Source organism: Coloeus monedula (genome assembly GCF_965178545.1).
Source record: "Coloeus monedula genome assembly, chromosome: 4".
Classification (NCBI taxonomy): Eukaryota; Metazoa; Chordata; class Aves; order Passeriformes; family Corvidae; genus Coloeus; species Coloeus monedula.
This window is the reverse complement of record NC_138784.1, coordinates 41,619,910-41,641,987: the sequence shown is the minus strand read 5'-3', so window position 1 is coordinate 41,641,987 and position 22,078 is coordinate 41,619,910. Positions and strand designations below refer to the sequence as shown.

At 41.4% G+C, this 22,078-nt stretch overlaps 1 protein-coding gene across 1 annotated transcript in view; it reads left to right on the top strand.

The window, feature by feature from the left end:
- The first annotated feature begins 952 nt into the window (after nt 1-952).
- RAP1B (RAP1B, member of RAS oncogene family) overlaps nt 953-22,078 on the top strand; it is a 31,498-nt gene continuing 10,372 nt past the window's right edge. Inside the window, exons 1-3 of the mRNA XM_082279957.1 lie at nt 953-1,098; nt 20,062-20,146; nt 21,514-21,582. Of these exons, the coding sequence (XP_082136083.1) occupies nt 20,090-20,146; nt 21,514-21,582 (126 nt within the window). The 5' untranslated portion in view covers nt 953-1,098; nt 20,062-20,089. The remainder of the gene's footprint in view (nt 1,099-20,061; nt 20,147-21,513; nt 21,583-22,078) is intronic.

Sequence of the window (22,078 nt, the reverse complement as noted above, 5' to 3'; positions counted from 1 at the left end):
GTTCAGGATTTGGGAGCAACAATGTAGAAGAAAAATATTTTTAAGTGCGTCGCTTTCTAGATGCCCTGTATCTCGATGAAGCTCATTTCACTGGTCATCCTTTGACCCTGCTCTGAGCTCCAGCATCTCCTACAGATTCGCTCGAAGTCATATGATCTCTCTTTTCTATCTGCCCTACAAACAGACAGCCTCTGCTTCCTCCACACCCACTCGCCTCGCCAGAAGCCTCACTGCAACTTCCTGTCAGTTTTATATACTCTTGTGTAAGTGTGGAAGTGCCGTGGACTTCCTCAGAGCACAAGTTCTATCTGAAAGGACCACGTTAACCATTTGCTTACCAAGTGTTTCCTAGAAACATAAATGCTCATTATTTTTAACTTTCGTCAACTAAACCCTTTGTAACTGGAAAGTATGAGTGACACTTGGGGGGAAAAAAAGAGATTAACGCATTTTAGGACTAAAATAACAGAAAAGCTAGAAAATATCGTAATTATTTGCAAGCTTTGGGAATCCTGCTTTGTATCAGCACGACTAATGACAGACTGTTCACATCCAGAGGCATAATGATCCACATAAAACCAGTAGTATGCAGCATCTCTGAAACACCCTTCACCAGTGGATCTCAACACCCCATTAGAAACGCAGGAAATACTGCACTGGCATTTATATTTCCAGGTCTTTATGGTCTTCATTAACTTTAAGCAACCACAGTGTGCTCTTGGCGCACCTTTGAGCCGTAACCAAGCCACGGCTCCCAGCCGGAGCGTACAAGAACTCGGGGACAGGGCCGGCGCTCTGCCAAGGCGCACTCGCCCCCGGCGTCCCCGCGCCGCCGCCACACGCCCAGGGGCGGGGCGGCCGCGCGCGTGCGCAGGGGGCGGCGCGGAGGGGTCACCCCTCCCTGCGCCCGCCCCTCCCTCCGCCCCCGCCGCGCCAGAGCGAGGCTGGGCGTGCGGCGTCACGGCGACGGCCCCGAGCCGCGCCCCGGCACAGGCGGCGAGCGGAGCCGAGCGGAGCGTAGCGGGCGCAGCGCAGCGGGATCGGCCGGCGAGGCGGCGGCGGCGGCGCGCGGTCGGCGGGGAGCGGAGGCGCTGTCCGGTGGGTAGCGGCCGGCAGCGCGGGCCGGGCCGGGCCGCCGTGGCGGGGAGCGGCGCGGCGTCTCTGGTACAGGTGGCGGGGCGGGGTGGGGGGGGCGGCGGCGAGAGGGGGGGCGGCGGCGGCGGCGGCGGCGGAGAGCGGCTCGCTCTGAGGGAAGGGGCACCAGCCTGGAACATGGCGGAAGAGGAACGGGGAGCCGCCGCCTCGTCCGGCCTCAGGCGTGGTGGGACCCCGAGGGGGTGGGGGGAGCGGGGCGCTGAGGGGCAGCCGTCGCGGCCGGGCCCAGGGCCCGGCCCTGCCCTTCGCCGCCGCCCCCCGCCCGCCGGTCCCCGGCGCAGAAGTTGGAGCGGAAGCGGAAAGTTGTAACCCCGCCGGTCGGGGCCGCGACGTGGGGCCCGGACGGCCGCGGGGAGGGGCGGGTGACGCCCGGCTCGGCCCCGCCGCGGGCGGGGAAGGCGACGGTGCCCGGCGGCCGCCGGCGTTGTCAGCGGGAAGTCCGAGCCGAGCCCCACCTAGTCCGGCCGCGGGAGAGGAGCCGCTCGCTCTTTCCGGCCGGTGTGTGGGGGCGAGGCGGGCGGGTCAGGCCGGGCGCGGCCGGCCGGGGCAGCCCGTCGGGGCTTGTGCCTGGGGTGGCCACGGAGTGGGACAAGTAGACAGCGCCGTGGCCTGTGAGTTCCCGTCCTGCTTACCACAGAATGAAATGGAAATGACAGGGATGTTCGTCTCGTCTAAACACCCCACCATCACCCGTGTCAAAGCAAATGGAAGAATTTGACTGACACTTCCTGCGCCAAACCCGTCTAATGAGCCTGAGATCCTTGTACCCTTCTGCGTGTGTTGATGAAGAAGCGGTTTAAGGAAAACAAAATTTGCAGAGGAGAAAATAAACCCAAATCTGACTGTTCTCGCATTGGCCCTAGATTACAAAAGAGAATGAGAAACCAAGGTTTTCTACGAAAAAAGAATAACGTGCTTTTACTCCAGTTTCCATCTTAAAAGCATGGGTTGTGTTGCTCAGGGTAAACGAAACAAAAAAAAAGGAAAGTCTTTTTCTATACTGTTTTGGGGTATGAGAGTAAGGTAGTACAGTTCCAAGGGAGAGGGTACGTCAGAGATGCCCAGCTTGAAAATAATACGTGTTGTGTGTTCTTGCATTTACATGTTTTGATTAGTGTAGTTGTAATTTTCTGCATGCAACGGCTACATCTTACCCCAGGATGAGATATGTAGACAGTGTATGACAAAGACTTTTCAGTACTCCTTCACAGTGAAGTATATATTGAAATTACTGTTACAAGAAAAGGAGATGAGAAACACTCTTCCATGAATTATAATTAAAAGGCAATGGAGCAATTACATTGCCTTAAAGAATAAGCATTCAAAAACAAGTGTATTTCCCTTTGGAAAGAATATCTTATCTCTATGAAAAACTTTGAACATTAAGCAAGTTATTACCTTTTGGATGACTTGCCTCTATATTAAAATCACAAGCTTTTGGGAGGAAAAAAACCCAACCAAACTTGGTACAGTTAAGTATTTTCATTTTTTTAATTCATTGCATCTTTTTTTACTCTTGATCAAAATCTAACCTGTAGACTTCCTTCTAGGTAAAAATGAACTGAGTGAATAGTGGGGGATACTTGGACTATTCACATTAAAGGCTTTGCAAAAATAAACTTTTAACTAAGTAGATGTGGTGTTTTATTCCTTTGGTACCTGTATGTTTTCAGGGATGCTTGTTGTAGTGATATGGACTACTTCAGGTTTATCTTAGAGCTGTAGTCTAAAACCGTATTGTTATCTGTACCCAAGTAACTGAGTTTGGAATGACACTGTGCAATATAAGTGCTATGTGTCTTTTTTGCAGCCGATATCTTACTTGGAACACCCGTCTGCCTGGGGGTGAAATAATCTGCAAAACAGAGTTGAAAGACCAAAGAAAAAAAGTAAAATCAGAACTTTTATATGGGGGGGAAAACCCAGTAGTCTTTTTACTGTCTGTACCTGTGCTTTTATTACTATATATGTGCACCAGTTAAGTTTTCTGAGTGGAATTAAAATTGTGCTTTTTTGTTCCAAAGCTCTGCTGTAGGACAGTTCATCAGAAATAAATCTGAAGTGAGCCATGACAGTTCTTTTTGTGCTGTGCCAGTTTTTGCAGAGTAAAACTGACTGTCTTTTTAATTGAGAGTCTTTCTGGAACAGAGGCAAACAGATGGGAATCTAGGTGAGGGCCTACAAAAGGAGAGAGAAATTGCTTGTGTAGCTGAGGAAGGAAGTGTGTTGAAGGCTACACTGTAGCTTGTGATCTCACAGTTAGTAAATGTGACAGGGAACTAAAATAAACAGCTGTCCACCTATCATCTGGGATGTGGGAAGTGCAAGAGTCACAGAAGTACTTGAGTACTTGATGCTTACTGCTGCAGTGCCAATCCTGTCATCCACAGAGCTCTGCTAGCTGCTCAGGGTTAGGTACAGAGAGGTGCTCTTAAGGACAAGAATATCTTACCGATAAAAACAGGCACTCTTGTCCTTGGGTGTATGCTGAGAGGGTAGGCGGATCCTTTATGAATTGGCCTTTCTAAGTAATGCTGAGATGACTTTCGGATACCCAACTGACATTTGAGAGTGTTCGTCACGTTAGGTTCAAGTTGTGAATTTTAATCAAAATTGCTCTCTTAGTAAAGCAGATCACTCAGCATACGCTGTGCGACAGAAGTTCGTGTTTAGCTTGTGGTTGCAAATGCTGCCACTCCTTTACCTCAGAACAAATCCAAAAGCAGACCAAAGTGCACTGTGTGGTGTCAGTGTGCTGAATCCCAGCTGAGTTGGGGCAGGCTTCTGCTGTGTTCTGTTGCATCTAGGTCAGGTAGAGGGATATTTTAGACACCTCCTTCTTCAGAGAGATGAAAGAAGTATCTACAGTAACTACACCTTCATATTTCAAGACAAACTTTGTTTTCCTGCTCAGCTGTGGTTAAGATGGTCTGTTTCTATTCTTCTTGCATAAAGCAGGGGAAGAAAGAAGTGGTTTTGTACTTGAATGCCATTAATAGACCTGTTTTCAAGTTGACTGAATTTTCCAAGTTGTTTAACAGTTGAGTGTAGTAGATCTTTAGTACCTTAGAGCACGTAATGTATGGCTTTTTCCTTAAGGGCTGTCATCCATGAGGCAACTGGGTGAGACAGACATAGTAGAAGTAATATTTTGATGAAGTAATGGCAGTTTGCTTGTAGTAGGAAAATGCTATTTGGAGAAAGTCAAACACCTTGTCTGCTGGTACAAACTGTTTCTTCATGAAGCAGTTGAATGAGGTTACCTTCAAAAGCAGCAGTAAGTTTTGGCTTGAAACTCTCATCTCTCAAGCTTTAGAATGTGTAAAGAAACACTGGACAGCTAAAAGTGAAAAAGTTTTTTATTTTTGTGTGTGCCTGCTCATGCATGCTGTTGTGAGCTCCTGACATACTGCATGTTCCTCTCTTCTAGCAACAAGGAAAGGGTGGAAGGCTGTAAACAGCAGGTTGGAAATCTGCCTATTAGGCAACTTTTGAAATATAAAATGATTTGGGGGCCCTCTAGCTACTCAGGATGCTTTTTTTTCAAGAACAGTGATTTTAATGGTGATTTTTACTACTAAAGCAGTAAAGGCACTATTAAGACTGTAGGGGAATGTGTGTTGTGGAATTACCGAAACTTTTTAGAAGTGAACCAGGAAGAAGAGGAGGCATTTGACAATATCTTGTACACTGTCCCAGTCAGCTCTCTATAGTTATTAATCTAAGGACTTGATATAATTTGAAGTAAATCCCTGCTATGCAGCTATGAAAAGAGACTGCCAAGTAAGTCCACATGGTTAGTTCATTCCTGACCAAGGGAGGAAGGCTAGACAGACCATAGTGCAGGAGTAGGACAGCCTAGCCCTTCTGATGGATTGGTGTTTGCATCCTGTGGCAGACAAGCAACATCTCATGTTTCTCCCCAGCTTGAAATTCTCTTCAGGAAATCTGTACTTTCTTAGATCACTTGGTATCATTCCTGCAGCTGTTGCAACACAGGAAGCTTGCCTAGATCTGAATGACTTGACCAGGTCTTCTGCAAAAAGGGTATTGTGTGCCACTGTTACTCATTGATGAAATAGTTTGCAGTGTAACCCGAATTGTAGAGCTGTGAGAAACCTTACATCATTAATTTTTTGGGCACTATTGAAGACCTGAAACAGTTTATTTTCATAACTGAGGACAAAGCAAGGCTCTATAGTAGAAACTCAGGAAAATGTGTTCTTTGCATCAAGATTTGACATTGAAGTGACTCTTACTTGCATTAATTATAGTGGTTATTACTACCTAATTTCAGTAGGTAATCTGGATTAAAGGAAAATAAGTACTTCAGCATGTCCATTAGTATGGCTTACTCTATAACTTTTTGTGACATTAGATGATGAAAGTTTTTTCTTAAATTAACTTATCTATTGCCCAGATAACGTATGCCTAGACTAACCTCGTCTTCAGTTAATCTGAAATGATTTGTGAACACAGATAGTCCCTGCAACTTTCTTTTTCTCTGCATTAGTTAGCTTTTGAAGTCTTGTCCTATTTTTCCCACTCATAGTCTGAACACTGTTTCTGAAAGCTAACCAATTGTGCCCTCACTTTGTTTTATGTCTGCAGTGAAGAAAAGTTTCTTAAAAGCATGCTTCATATATCAGGAAGAAGCAAAAATACCAGTACCACCACGTCTCTGTCAAGGATGAGCTGCAGACATTTGTGTTATCTATGTGGAGTTCCAGAGAGGAGGTACAGGAAGACCTGTTACTGGGAGTGGCACTTCAGCACTACAGAAGTGAAAGTGGTTTTGGTAGTTGCAGAGTCAGACCAGCTACTTTGATTTTTTTTTTTTTTTTTTTAAGTTTTCATGTATGGTCAGTATTTTTTAATTTGAAATTAAGCTATCACGCTGAACAGTAGTTAGACTGCATCAAAACCCAGATAAGGGTGATAGTTAAGTTGTGAAACTGTACAATCCTTGCTTGCAGTTAATCAAACTTCTATAACATCTGGTCTAATACTTCCCCTAGATTTGTTAGAAGACTAGTGGAAAGTTGCTAAGTGTTTCGGAAGGGTAAACTGGAATGTGGAGTGGAAGTAATCTCCACTGAAGTGGAAGTTACCTAAAAACCTTATTCTCTGCAGTACAGTGTTTAGTACTGGATTGATTTATTTATCAGGTGAGATTTACTGTTGATACTGAGTTGTGGATGTCTGATCATTGGAAATGTTCAAAGCCAGGCTGGATGGGGCCCTGAGCAACCTGATGTAGGGGGTGGTATCCCTGTCTGTATCTGGTGGAACTACATCATCTTCTAGGTCCCTTCCTACCCAAGCTGTTCTGTGTGTGTGACTGTGTGTCCAGGTGTGTGGAGGGGCAGCCCAACGACATACTGTGCAGGAACCTGTTTTATTAATCTTTTAAATGTGAAGCAGTTATGGGGGATTGTTAGAGGTTGTAAGATGTTGTCAATAACCCTCCTGTGATCTTTCATTCTGAAGGTACCTGCAAGGTAACATTTTGAAAGCTTGATGTACCAGTTGACCCATAAACGTAGCCTACTTGTCTTCATGTGATTGCTTTTTGCATAAAATATTAGTGAAAGGTTTTCTTTGGGTTGGGTAAGTGTATAAATTAACACAGCTTGCAAAATCTTGACTCTTGCACTTCTGGAGTTATATTTATATCATTAGTAAGAATAAGGATATATCATACTGTCTTTTTGTGGCTTCTGACTTGTTTAAAAATGGAGATTTGATGGGCAGTAGATAGTCCGTGAGTGTGGTGGTTTTATTCCCATTCTGGGAATGGTCCTTTTGTTATTTATTATCTGTATTGGTAGAAGCATACAGGAGATGGAATGTGTTTTCATGGGTTTTATGATGAGGAGCATCAAAAATAAGTTTGTGGCAAGTGTGAACTCACCTTCAGAATTCTTAAAAATATACTACCAATCCATAGATGAATTTCCAAGGTAGTTTTATATCAACAAGTATACAGTTCAAGATGCCTTGGACTTTTGTTCTTTGTGAGGTGTGAAATGTTACGTTCAAAAATCCAACCTCTACCAAGATAAGTTCTTGAATGTGCAATGCTTCTAGAAACTGATGCCAAATTGTCACTTGGTGGAATCAAAGAGACTGTAGTAGTCCTGTGGCATTGAGGAGCACCGGAGAGGCAAGAATAGCTGACTGTCATGCTGGAGAGTATCAATCTTCTATTTTTCTGATACCTTTTTTTTTTTTTTTTTACTTAGTAGCAGGTTAGGTGGGATTTCACCAAAGAAGAGACACCCTGGCACTTAATCTCTGTGGGCACTGAGTAAGTCTGGAGACCAGTAGAGAGAATTTGTAATACTGTAATAAGCAGACACTCATAACTAGTTTTTTATCTGGATGCTTGGTCTTCAAATGTTCTTACTTTTGGTGTACAATTTTCTACTTCCTTTTTGTATCTGAATACTAGAGAAGAAAGGAAGCATTTCTGAATTATAGCTATGTATACCTCTACTTATTGTATGTTCTTATTTTATTGTTATCTTTTCACCTTTCTTTATATTTGAACTTAAATTTTTTATTTGCTTATATTTTTAATGGTCCTCTGGGTTTTTTTCTGATCTCCCTAAATCTTTTATTTCAGAAATTGCCCAAAGCCAATTTGAGGTTCAGCCAGAGATCTTACATAGAAAACTTAAATGTGGTAGCTGAAATTCTGCAAAGACTGAGGGGTTGAAAATGAGGTTTTACAATTAAGTGCTTTAGGCCACTGTGTGAGCTTGTGTTTGGCATCCTTTTGATCTGTGTAGTATTCTGAAGAAGAGTGCTGTATTACTGTGAGTATGAATTAGAGTGAGAAAATAAGAATATTTCATGTGAAGCCTGGAACAGAAAGATCTAGTAGGTTGTACAGTTTTATGCTTGAAGAACAAAGAAGTCCTGAAGTTCTCTTTTTCTGCTAGAAATCTGGGTGCTGTTTAGCCAGGAAACCAGTGAAGAAGCAACATTAAGTGCATGTTAGTTTGAACATAGTTTAACTGCAGTGACCAATATTTTGACCAATGTGCAGTCTTGCTAACTAGTTCTGCTTCTAGACAGAGGCAAGATCTTAAGATGCAGTTTGCAAAAACTTTTTTTGAAGACAAATATATGAATTTGAAAATATTTGTATTTATGGGTAATGCATCTTTCATTACTTAATCTTATTGTGAGACTACTTTTTAAATGGGATTTGGTGCTATAAGTTTCACAGAGGAAAGCTGAAGCCTCTTTTCTGAGCTGAATGCGGAATCTGCTGTGGTAGTAGAAGTGAAAATAAGGAACCGTTCACAGACTTGCCTACAGAAGGTTGAAGTCACAGATCACAAGAACCTAAACAAAGTAAGCATTTGGTAAACTGCAGGCACCCCAAGCAATGTAGAAATAAAAGACTGGTTTCCTGAAGGATAAACTTGCTGCACTGGGTCAGTCAGGGTAGACTGAAAAGTCATTCTTCTGCTTGGGCTGTGCCTAAAATACAGATTGTTTTGAGATGCTTGTATTTAATTTGCTGAAAGTAAAACTCTTCAGTGAAAGATTAAGGATGTAATGATAATGCTCATTTAAATGCTGTAGTGATTGTGATTGTCATAGCCTAAATAATAGATGACTCTTAGATTGTGGATTTTATTTAGAGAGGTCTTTCCGAGCAAACCCTTAGAGTTGATTTTAAATTTCAGTAACCTTTGGACATCTTCTGTTTCCTTATCAGTGTGTTTGATCTGTTGTGGGTTGACCCTGGGTGGACATTAGGTGCCCACCAAAGCTGCTCTATCACTCCCCTCCTCAACTGTACGGGGTAGGGTATTGGGTTTGCATGGCCAAGCTTTGGTAGCGTGTACGCTATAGGGGTGGCTTCTGTGAGAAACTGTTAGAAGCTTCTTCCATGTCTGGCAGAGCTAATCCTTGGTAGTTCCAAAGATGAACGTGACACAGATCAGAGCTGGGCCAATTAGAAATGGTAGTAATGCCTCTGTGATAACAGATTCAGGAAGAAGAAGAAGAAGAAGGAAAAAAGAAGTTATTGCGCAGTCATAATTGCAGCCAGAGAAGAGCAGGGTGAGAACGTGAGAGGAACAACCCTGCAGACACCAAGGTCAGTGGAGAAGGAGGGGCAGGAGGTGTTCCAGGTGCTGGAGCAGATTGCCCTGCAGCCCGTGGTGCAGACCATGGTGATGCAGTTGTGCCCCAGCAGCCCATGGAGGACCATGAGGATGCAGAGATCCACCTGCAGCCTGTGGAGGAGACCCACACCAGAGCAGGATGCCTGAGAGGAGGCTGTGACCCCGTGGGAGGTCTTCACAGGAGCAGGCTCCTGGCAGGGGCTTGCAGACTGATGGAGAGAGGAGCCCATGCTGGAGCAGTGTCCTTGTAGGACCTTTGACCCTGAGGGGGACCAATGCTGGAGCAGCCTGTCCTCGAAGGATTGAGGGGTTCTGTTGCCTGTGGGATGGACTCATATTGCAGCCATTCATGGAGAACTGTTGTTTGTGAAATGGACTGGGGAAGGACTCCTCTCCCTGAGCAATGGGAGAAACAGCATGTGGTGAACTGACCGTAACCCCCATTCCCTACTCCCTGTGCTTCTAGGAAGGAGGTAGAACTTGGGAAGGAGGGATAGGTGGGAGGGTGTTTTTAAGGTCTTACTTTATTTCTCATTATCCTGCTCTGATTTTGTTAGTAATAAATTCAGTTAATATCTCTCATTCCAGCCTGTTTTGCCTCTGATTGGATTTGGTGAGTGATCTCCCCCAGTCCTTACCTCAACTCATGAACCTTCCATTATGTTTTCTCTCCCTTATCCTGCTGTGGAGGGGAGTGATAAAGAGTCCTTGGTGGGTGCTTGGCATCCAGCCAGGGTTACTCACTACAGATAGAAAATATACAGCACAAGGCTTGTGGGTCAAGATAAGGATGGGGAAGAGCACTTGCTAGTTGTTGTCATGGGAATAAAATAGACTCAGTTTGGGGAAATCAGTTTAATTTATTGCAAGTCATATCTGAGTAGGATAATGAGAAATAAACCCATATCTTAATAACACCTTCTTCCCAGGCTTAACTTTGCTCCTACATTCTCTACCACCTCCCTTAGTGGCACAGTGGGGTGGGGAATGGGTGCTACAGTCAGTAGCATGTACGTATTGTCTCTGCTGCTCCTTCTTCCTCAGTAGTAGGGCTCCACACACTCTTCCCCTGCTCCAGTGCGGGGTCTCTTCCATAGAGATAGTCCTTCACAAACTTCTCCAGTGTGAGTCCCTTCTGGGGGTGCAGTCCTTCAGGAACAAACTGCTCCAGCATGTCATTACCATAATGTTACAGCCTCCTTTGGGCATTTATCTGCTCTGCCTGGGGTCCTGCAAGGGCTACCAGTGGGTCTCTGCTTCGCTGTGCGCCTCCATGGGCTGCAGTGGGACAGCCTGTCTCACCATGGGCTGCAGGGGAATCTCTGCACTGGCACCTGCAGCACCTCCTCCCCCCTCCTTCACTCAAGTCGGTGTCTGCAGAGTTGTTGCTCTTGCATATTCTCACTCCTCTCTCTGCTGCTGTTGTTCCCCCAGCAGTTGACCCCTCTAACCCCCTTCTTAAATACCATTGTCCCAGAGGTGCTACTGTTGCTGATGGACTCAGCCTTGGCCTGCAGTGGGTCTGTCCTGGAGCCCATCTGGCAGGGGCTCTGTTGGACATGGGGGAAGCTTCTGCCAGCTTCTCACAGAAGCCGCCTAGCTACCAAAATGTTGCCATGCAAACCCAATAAAATTTGACTTCTAGCAAAGTGAGTCTTGAGGTATGACAGGTTTCTCCAGAAAGTGGCAAGCTTTGAAGATGCAGAGGAACCAAGAATTATGGTCTAAACATAAACTAGAGTGATCTTCTTAAGAAGATTCAAATAGAATCTTGTGAAGACTTGATTAAACAAGTTTAACCCTCATTAATTTGATAACTCTGTACTAAAGATCTAGTCCATATAATAGAAAGTGGTGTGGGGATGAGTGTGATTCAAATTCATTTGGTTAAAATTATTCAGCTTTTTGCGTAGGTGTCCTCATGTCTATGAGCTCAGGCTTGCAAGTGTGAATTGCTTATCTTTGGAGTTGTGTTCCTAACTCGTAGGTTTTTCACCTCTTGGAAATTTGTGACCCATTAAATGAGAGTTCTGTGGGGGCTAAGGTGCATCAGCTGCTCACAGAGCAGATGCAGAGCTATGGCAGTTCAGAGCTTTGCATGCAAATACTAGCTAGAATTTGTTTTTATGGGGATTGTTGGTTTGGGTTTTGGATTGGGGATTTTTTGTTGGTTGTTTTTTTGGGGGGAGGCGGGGACATGGGGATGGGGAGCCATTTTAGTGGGTGGGATTTTTCTGTGAGGTTGAGTTTGTTTTGTGTTTGGGGTTTTCTTAAATACTGTCTTCTGAAGCTTGTGGCAACTTAACAGTTTTGTAAGGAACAACCAAGTTGTCTGTGCATCTCCATATGGGCAGAGGTGTGAAGGTCAGCTCCTGCAGTTGTCATCTTCTAGTTGAAGTTTGCTTGTGGGTTGGATATTGTCTGTGGAGCAGCCATCCCTAGGTTCAAAGTGCTACTGCCTTGCTGCCAGAAACAGAACAGGATGTTTTGCCCAAGTTTCACCCACTTCAGTTAAGCATGTCAGACCTTATAGAAACTCATGTTTATCAGTGGATTCAGCTAATGAAGTTAATTGTGAAAAGAAGCAGTTAAGGTTGCACCTCCATTATTGCACAAGTAGCAAAACCAAGTGGCAGAAAATAGTAGTTGTTGCTGGGTGTTAGTGTATGCCTTTTTCAGCTTGCTCTCAGGACAGATGTCCGAAGCTGTAACAAAAGAACTGTTAGGTAAAATTTGGGTGACTTTTAGTGAGGTTTGTTGCTCATGTTCAAATACCATGTTTCTATTAGGGAAGTATCGATTGAAAGGTCAAAACAGACATGAGTTACAATTACTTGGGACTTTGCTGGAGTGGTTCAGTTATCATGAAAGAGCTAATTTTATTCCTGTTAATAAATGCTAGTAGTGAGTATTCTCAATTTGCATAGAATCAGTGTCTTTTCAACAGATAAAACTTCTAATCTTAATTAAAATGAGGTATGGGAATTTGTAAGACTTCTCTCTGGCTACCAACCTGATTTGTAATAGAATTACTGTAAATTGTACTATGGAAGGATACTTTGTACATAAAGGGCCTACACTAGCTGGGTTTAAATGGCCAATAACAAAAAATCATATAATTATGAAAGAAGTCTTTCTATCTGTGCCTTGGTGATGTGTTAGTAATCTAAACAAACCTGAATAAAACCCAAACTTCTTACAGTGAAGACAGTACAAGTAATGATACCTTGGCATGCAAGCTCTGGTGTTGCCAGGGGTGTATATGATGTGTAGGTTATGGGGAAAAATGGAGACACAAAAGGTGATCCTGGAATTGCAGTTGAACCCAGCATTGGCTTCTGTCTGTAGAAGGAAACCCGATACAAGGCTTTACCAGTTCAGCAGGCAGTGTCACAATCAAAGTAGAGCTAGGTTTGCCAGATATTAAGCAAATACCAGATGGAATTTGAGGCTAGGTCTTTCTTCTGAAAGAAATTAAGATGCCTTTTTCCAAAGAAGAGTGTCTTAAGCCAACTGGCAAGCTTGTTCTTAAAGTAACTTTCAAACTGCATGAGTGCATTTTACAGAAGGAGTATCTTAACTCAGAAAACTTCCATGCCTTACTTGTAGTCCTGCTGGGTTTTACCTTGTTTCATAGCTTGAAAGAGAAAATGTAGTATAACAATTATGGGGACAAACAAATGCTTACATCTGCTTTTAGTCAGAAGGATGTGTATCAGGTAAAGCATGTTGTGTATACTATGATGTGGCAATCCATTAACTTTTAGAAGTTGTAGAGCTAAGTACTGATCCTTTGCTGCAATGACAATAGAGCCAAATTCACAGCATCAAATTGCTGGCGCAGTTCTCAGAAGTGGCTTTATGGTTGAATATCTAGCTTATGCATAGCAAGATATTGTAACATGGTAATTATGCATTCTCTGAACTTAATATACTTGTAATATTTTTTTAAATCTGTGTGTTTCTGTTTATTGCTTGCCTGGATTTTCTTTGCAAGCATAAAAACTATTTGCAATTCAGTTTCTTCAGGAATTCTGAGGTCATAATTTTAACTGTAAGTCTGACTGGTAGACATTCACAAACAACTTTCCTGGGGGATGGTGACTATTTAACAGAAATAATGCCAAATCATGGCAAACAGTCACCAAAAATGAGAATATACCTGATAAGTGTTACAAATGCCATTTGGAGCTTAAATAGATTCTATAGCATAGGCTTTATAAGGTACTCACGTTTGAATTGACACTTTAGACTTTTTGCACAAAGTTGAAACTTGAACTCAGGAAGTGTTGAAGCATAGCATATTCTTAGCATAAGAAATGTTCATTACATCACTTGCTTTGAAAATGCTTTTTATATTTTGTGTGAATCTACTGCAAGTTGCACGTGACTGTTAGTCTCTCACATCAGGAAGCTTTCATCTTGAGATATCAGTGACTTGAAGCAGGCAGTTTTTACCCTTACAACATCCACTAAATTTGTGTTCAAATATAAGATCTAGCTGGGAGTTAACTTTGACTTAAGAAAAAAAAAATCATATTTTATTCAGCTATACTAATTATAGACAGTAGAACTCGTCTCACAAGGTCAGATGCTGTTAGCTGCTTTGCAGAAATGGTCCCTGTGTGCAGTATTAATCAAGGAAGCTCCCTTCAATGGAAGGAAGAAAACTTGGTTATGCTTTCTCTGTGTAAGTGTCCCAGTGGGCTGTTCAAGGAGCAGCTTAAACCTTGGTGCCATGTTTGTGCTGCAGTAGCTTGTTCTCAGGTCTCTGGCTGTTTCTCAGGTGGTTAGTATGATTTCATGTCACTGAATAAGCTTAACCACCCAGACAGCTTTTTGAAAATCCTCTGAAGATTGTCTGACATCAGTTAAAATATTTGAACATAATTGAAGAGCTATTTTTGTCCAAGAAAAATGACAGTATTAGTGCCCAGAAGAACTAGCTGTTCAGCTGAAGAAATACATGTTTGTCAAGACCAGAAACTATCAAAAGCAGGTAAAAACTAGAAATAAAAATTGCTTCTAGCTTTGTTTACTGAACGGTTGATTTGCTTCCAGAGAGTCTGCATTAGTAATGAAATAGCTGTACTTCCAGGAGTCTTGTGTATGAAAGTCTTTAATTAGACCCCGATCAGCTTTTCAGAATTTATTTCTGAATAATGTTTTTTATAAATTTTTATAAATGTGTGAAAGTCAGCTCTGGAGTATTTTAATTTCTCTTTTATAAGAGGTACACTTACCCTGTTGAGTAAGGGTTATTGGAATTGCTTTAGTTCCTAAAGCCTCTAAAAGTTGGTGAAAATGAATGGGCTTTCACTTTGGGCTATATTGTCAAAGTTCTGCTTATGCGCTGAAATTATTTAGAGGGGGGGGACTCTCCTTGGAGTTGAGAGATAAGAATTTAGGACTTTTCACATGTAAGGATTTGGGGAATATTAAGAACAGCACACATCATCTCCTAATTAGTTTTTTATCTAAAGAGGAGGTTCTAAACCAGGAGATTCCAAACTTAGTGGAGTCTGATGGTTTGGCCGTCTGAGGCTGCTCCAGTATCAGAAATGGGAAACATCTCTGGAAAGACATAATCCTCTGAGCTTGGCTGGTCCCGTGACTGAACTAGTGCTAGTCTTTCAAATGTCTGACCATTGTCATCTTGTTTCGTCTCAGAGCTAGTATCCCCTTTCTGGGAAAAAAATTGGATTTTTTCCCTTGGCCTTTTTTCCCCTCTGCTGCTAAATGTAACCACCTAAACCGGTCAGTTCATTTTTGTTTCATCTGTCAATCTAGTGTTTGAATCTTTTTTTTCTCATGCAAATAGTTGAGATTAATTTAGGAGTGCTATTCTCAAGGTTGTTCTAACAAAGTCTCTCTTCCAGAGAGGTCAATGTTCTGAGGCAAAAGTGTTAGGAAAATTTTAGTGAATACGATGCAACCAAAATGTTATGGTCTGGATAAGAATCATGATGTCTATGAAGTACTAAATAATTATGATCCCTTCTGAAAATGATAAGGCTTCTGGGAGGGCCAATTTATTTAATTCCATACCTGAACAACTAGTTCATATAAGCAAGCCTTGCAAATACCTTCAAGTAAGTGACTATACTTAGTTCATGTCTTCGGCCTGGGACTGAGCTCCAGTTACAGCTTCACATGGCTTAATATCACTTGAAAAAATTGGATTATTACCTTTCCCATCCCTCAGATAACAAAGTTCAATCAGAACCCAAAATTTGAAACTGAAGGAATTGAAAGAAAACTAAATAAAAAAACCCCATCCCACTTTCACAACTATGACATCAAGCCCAATTACCAATGGTGTATGAACTTCCTTGAATTCTGCATTGCATGGTTGCTTTTTAGAAAAGCTTTACAAGCCGTAAGTGTGCAGTTTCTTCATTCACTTTCAAAGTAAGGTTACTTATTCCTCAACTTCCTTAGCATCATCTTTGGTTTGCATTTTTCTGGAGACATGCTTTAAGAAACTATTGAAGAAAATGTCCAGGAAGCACGTTTTCCTGATTCATCTGAGGACAGAAGCAGAAAGCAAGTCCCATGTTCACAGTCTTTGTCAGATGTGAAGCTTTTTGAAATGCTGCGTTTTCAGTGACTTGTCCTGGTTAACCTTTCTTTTTTCTGTTCAAGTGGGTTTATTCAAAGATGTGCTGCTCATCCTTCAGAGAGAATCTTTATTGGGAAAAGTGTCTGTGTGCATATAAAGTGTGTGCATGTACTCTTCTAGTTTATCGAGTACTTAAATTTTAAGTGTGCCGTGAAGAAGTAGAATTAGCAGTTAAATTAATACACTACACTAATGCACTAAGTACAAAAGCAATATGAACACACGAGAGAGAGAGGCTGCACAGACACAGTGGTTTTATGCACAGTTGCATCTCGGGAAGCGTGCAAGGCAGTTCCTGGGGTGTTGCTGGCAGTTGATGGAGGCAATCTGGAATTGAGCTCTGTACTTTTGAGAGCTTGTATACTTGAGACTGCGTTAGAATCAAGTTTGTGATAGTGCTGTTTCTTGAAGAGTAGCTTCCCTTATTTTTTCTAGCAAAATCTTACATTAGGCATCTCCACAGGTCAGTTATGTCAGATATATCTGTGCATATAAATACTCAACTCAGCTGTCCAAAGGCAGTACCAGCTCCAATTAAATGAGAAAAAAATTTTTTGCATGCTTCCTATCTTCCTGCTCTTTAGCTCCTGCATAGGGGCCATAGTTGACCCCATAGTATTTTCCCCCCTAAAGTTAGGGGAATGGAAAAATGAAAAACCAAAGGAAAGTTGGCATTACCCTCATTTCTTGCAGGTCAGTCACCTTCTAGATAGCCAGCCCTTAAAGCAAAATTTCTCCCTTAAAATTAACTCCATTAAATTAAGAGGGGGATTCAAACAATTTACTTGGTATATTTGCTAGGAATAAGTTTAAACCTGTATCTAATTGTTGGGTGGTTAGGTAGATATTTCTGAAGTGTATGGAAAGGTCTTGTTTATCTGTTGCTCACATATCTTAGTATCTTTATTTCTGTTGTGCCTCTTTGAGTATATTCATTTTGCATCCCAGAGGTGATCTGGGGTCTACCGACAGATACTGTTGTTGGACTTGACCCTAACTTGTTCTAGAAATGCCAGCCAGATACGGTGTTTTGTGGCTTAAACCTCCTCTTTTAGACTTTGTCTTCTTCCTTTTCCCCCAGTCATTTGTCACTAATGAGTCAAAAGGAAATCCTGTTGGCACTAGATGAATCTGAATACTTTATTAGTTCCAGAGTCAAGCATTGTGTCAACTGAAAAATAAAGTAAGAGCATGATTGAGATTTAGGATGCCAGCACTTTCTACAAGATCTGATCTGGAAAAATGGGTTTGATCAAGAGCAGAGCCGGGTCAGGTTAGCTGGGAATCACTGGAAAGTCAAGTTCAGGAAGGATCAGAGCCCAAGCTCAGTCTTGGGCATGCTTGCAGCCATCAGGCATAGTGGTCAGTGAAAAAGTTTGTGCTAGTCTTTAACAACATCAAATAGTGTGGCAGACTGCAGCGTCCTACATGAGTCAGTGGTTTCTTGGATGAGGAGGCAAAGACCTTCAAGCAGGAAAGTTTTCTTAGGAAAGCTCTTCTAGCCAGGAGTTGAGGTTTTCTTTTCTGTTAGAAAACATAAGGAGAAAGGTGAAGTGACATCAGTACTGTTGCTCAAAGGCAGTGGGGTGGTAGATGTAAGTGGCAGCAGTCTATAGATGGTACTTCTGCTTTATGCTGTGTTAGGGATGTCCAGGGTAGCTTTCTTAAAGTGTTTTAGAGAATACATTTGTTTGTGTTCCATTCCAAGGTATAATGGCCAGATGATAACACCAGTGCAGGGATACCAGGCTGCATCTGTGCTTATATGGGTGTGTGCATATATAAAGCATTACTATGTTCTCTCAATGAGTTAAAGAGTAACTGTACAAATTTCAAAAAAGTTGTCATGGTGAAAGAAGTTAGTACTTGTATTGTCCATTGCCTGAGTTTGGAGGGAAGGTCAGAGAAATGTTTAACCTCTACTGCAGTCTGGCTTTGTCCTCAAAGATCTTAAAAAGCTTCTTGCATAGGTGTTCATTGATTAAGAAGATTGCTTAACCAAGCTGTAATACTATGTATATATGCTTTAATTATGTGCCACCACTTAAAGTAGAGAAATCAGCTCCAGAATGTTATACAGTGATTGGATATTTAGAGTTGAACTTTCAAATCTGGATGCTGAAAGAAGCTTCAGCTTGCATTTAATTCCTGAATTGCTGAATTCCTGAATTTCTGAGCCAAAAATGAAACTGGCAGTCTCTCACTAAAACCAAGCTAGTTAATTTCAGCATTTGGAATTTTCTTTGGAATTATAGATCATTGAGTAAGTAAGAAAAAGTCAGAAATAACTTAAAACAGATACGTGATACCTGTTGCTTAAGTTCTGTTACTCTAAAACTACTGTCAGCCTTCATTACTGATATCTCCATATTTAGTTGCTAACTTCAGGCTGAAGACTGAAAAATTCAGCTTAAACTTTTCTTTTAAAGACAGTGAAATTGCTTGCAGTTCACCCAGATTACTGTACTGGGATTTCCACTACACCCACTGTGTTTGTCATTCTAGTGACACCCTTCTAAAAAGAAAGGGATAACTGAATGTTTGTTTTAAAGAAATGACAGGTATTGTAGTTATAAGCTTAACTTGTCATGAATTTGAGAGGTGCCTTTCAGTACAGTTAGAAACAATCCTGTTTATAGAAAGGCTGGACAATTGATGGACTTGTAGATCTAACAGGTTTACCGTGGTGCCAAATAGATGAAACTTGTGGTGTGAATGGTTCTCATGGTCTGTGTTTGCAAAAAATTATGTAGGGAGGGAAACAGTTTTTTAAATCAGGAGTGAAAAGATGTCCTATTAGGTATGAAAATCACCAGAGTCACAAAATGTATTGGTAATGGAAGCCTGTGGAGACACCTCCTTTGTTGGACGTCAGGTCAATTATTTCCTCAAGGCTTTCTCCTTGTGTTCCTTTTGCGAATGACAGCTTAGATAAATTGAAAGATTATGCATTTGCAAGAAGAAATAGGACCTGGTCTCTTGATTTCTCAGTCTTCTGACAATCAGTAGATTTAATAAGTGATGGCAGAGGCAGGACTACCATAGTGGTTTAAGTTCTGTGTAAATCATCTTAGCATTTTGTGCTAAACACCTAACAGATGTTGTGATTTCAGTGATACTGTCAAATTACTGCTGATGAGAACGGTCTTTTTTACCTTACTTTCCTCCCTGCTTACCTGTTGCACACACTTGTGTTGGATCCCTGCACTTTCCCTTTTCCCCAGCCCACAGATTATTCATTGCTTGGGGAGGGTTTCATCTTTCTTCGGCAGTGGAGAGGGGAGAAAATGGGTAACTCAATCTGAAAGTGCTAGAGTCCCTGCAGGAAAGGAACTGAGACCTTCCTCTCAGAGAAGCAGTAACAGTCCTGCTAGCTCAGTTGCCAGTAGGACTGTAAGAGGTGGTCTGGGTTTTTGAGCAGTATGATCCAAAGACATGTCCCAAAATCTGTGGCCTTGTTTTGGTTTGACAGGTTAGTTTCCAACAAAGATGAGCAAACAGATCTCATAGTTTGCTGTAGATAGCCACACCAGCTAGTGTGGAGCATGGCAGCAGATCTAGCTTGTAGAAGAGGTATAGTCTCAAAATACTATTTTAGTTGCTTCCACTTACTCATGAAATGAGTCATGATAATTGCAGTTAGAGATCTAGTGGAACATTAAATGGTTTTCAGACTAGGGAAGGGATTTTTTTTTTGAAAAATGATTTCTGGGATCCTGCTGTTCTTTTTAAGAAGTGTTAGTTTGCTGGGAAGGGGAGGTTTTAATTTTCTTGTACAAGTCTTTCTCTGTGATTCTTTGTTTAGTGCTTAAGTGTTTCAGAATGATAAAATTCATGCTATCTCCTCTTGGATAATTATTTCTTACGAATAGTAACTGTTAGCTTTAGTATCATAGGGTTTATTCGATATTCATGGGAGAACCAGCAATGAGGTAGAGGAAATACTATATCTGATGGTTTGCAGCATTTTATTGTAGCTGCATTGAGTGCTGATAGTTTGAAAATATCTGCTGTATTAAAGAAGTTAACTAAGGAATTTTTATCAAACCTTGCTTAGTGAACTGGATTGTGGTGTCATGATTGTACTTCCTGCATATAGATTAAGTTTTAATCAGACTGGTGTTTTGTGTGTTCTAGGTACTGAAGGTGATTTATCTCTTGCATCATGCGTGAATACAAGCTAGTGGTTCTTGGTTCTGGAGGTGTTGGAAAGTCTGCTCTGGTAAGTGCGAGGCAGTTCAAGTATGGTTTTTTAGGCTTATTGTATTTTTTCTCCGATACGCTCTCTACTAAAGTATATTTCTTTAGGTAAATGTGCACAAATAAATATAAATGTTAGTAATGAGGCATCATGGCTAGAATAGGTAGATCCTTTACTGGGTGCATCTGCATCCATTGGTGCATTCTCACCTGCTGCTGTTTCTGAATGGGTTTGGTTGATGGTGCTTGATCAGTCTCATGCAGTGAGGTGCCGAGCCACAGCATTATGAGGATGTCTGGCTTCAACAGATAAACCAGCCATCAGTCTGTGGGAAATCAAGCTCCTTTGTGAATCTCTCAAGGGATATGAACTAGCTTGCCCCTGTAAGTCCTGTCTCTAGGTCTTCAGGGTGCTGTTTGCTTAATGTTCAATAGCAGTCTCTTCAGCACTAATATTTTTAATGCAGAGAGAAATATAGATTTGCATGTTGGTAGGAAGTTTAATGTGTTTCTTGCATCCTTTCTGTGCAAGTAGGTATATAGCTGTGGCAGGTAGATGATTAAAATTCATGAGCTCTTTTATTTACAATTAAATGATTACCGAATGGCCTACTCTGACCTAGACCAGAATTGAAAAAGTTTGCAAAATATGATGCTCTCAGCCTACCTAAGAACTTTGCATCTTTCCATTTAATTGTGCACCTTACCATAAAGTAGGTTCCAGAGCTTACTCACTTTCCTTGGATAAGAAGTATTCTCTTGTGCAGCAGTTCATTAAAAACTTCAATGACAAATCGTGTTAGATTGTGAAAGAACATTTTCGTTCACCTCTGAATTCTTTATCTCACTGCTGCATTTCTGGATTTGAATGTGCCTGCTCTGACTTGGCCACTGAGTCTTAAGTTCCATTTGACTTGTGCTAAAAACATCCTTCAGTACACAGGAACAGCCTACTGAGTCTAGTTAAGACTAGTAAAAGCTGGCAGTTGTTTTTTGACTAAGTGTTGTGCTGGCAGATAAGTAGCAGAAGATGAAGTAGTTCTAAATGCAAACGTCAAAGCTGTGCAGCCGTATGGTATCCTGGTCAACTAGAAACTAATACTGATTCTAAGAGTTAGGCGAACCTTAAATCAATGCGTGCTTTAGTTCTTACCCTCCAAGTGACGGTGGATAAAGGAAAGTGTAGCATTGCTTCATCTAACAGTTAAATAGTTAAATAGCCATACACATCTAACTTTCTGTTGTTTCTTAAAATTATAGTTATGGCAATAATTTAATTTGCTTTAAAAATGTTATGGATAAGAGTATACACCTAGAACAGTGATTTGTGTACAATGTTTACAAACTGTCACTAAGCAAGAGAATCCTACAAGAACTTTTGTATTGCAGACTGTACAGTTTGTTCAAGGAATATTTGTTGAAAAATACGATCCTACGATAGAAGACTCCTACAGAAAGGTATGTGCAAAAGACCTTTCTAGTGTTACAGAAAATTAAAGCTGTAGTACATATTGTCAAATATTTTAGTCACTGCTTGAAAATGGGTATGCCTCATAATGCAGTATTAAACCAGATAACAAGTTTGAAATACCAGTGTTCTCCTAAAGTTTGTTTAAAAGGAATAATTCAAGACTAGCTTTTTAATGTTTAAGCAAATACCTTGCTGGCTAGTCAGTAAAAATGGTTATTTCATTGTCAGAGTTGGGAACATGGATTGAAAAAAAAATGTAAAAACACTACCACTTTTCAATTTTATAATATTTATTACTAGTTTGTTTTTGCATTAGTATTTGCAGGTAGATTAGGACTTGGAGGTACTAAGCTCCTTTGCTACTAGAAAAATAGTTAAGAACAAATTCATACCCTTAGAACACTGGAGGCATCTATCATACTGTACTCATAACAATTTAAATGATAGCTAGATATGCTTCCATTAGATGGGTTGTTGTTTTAT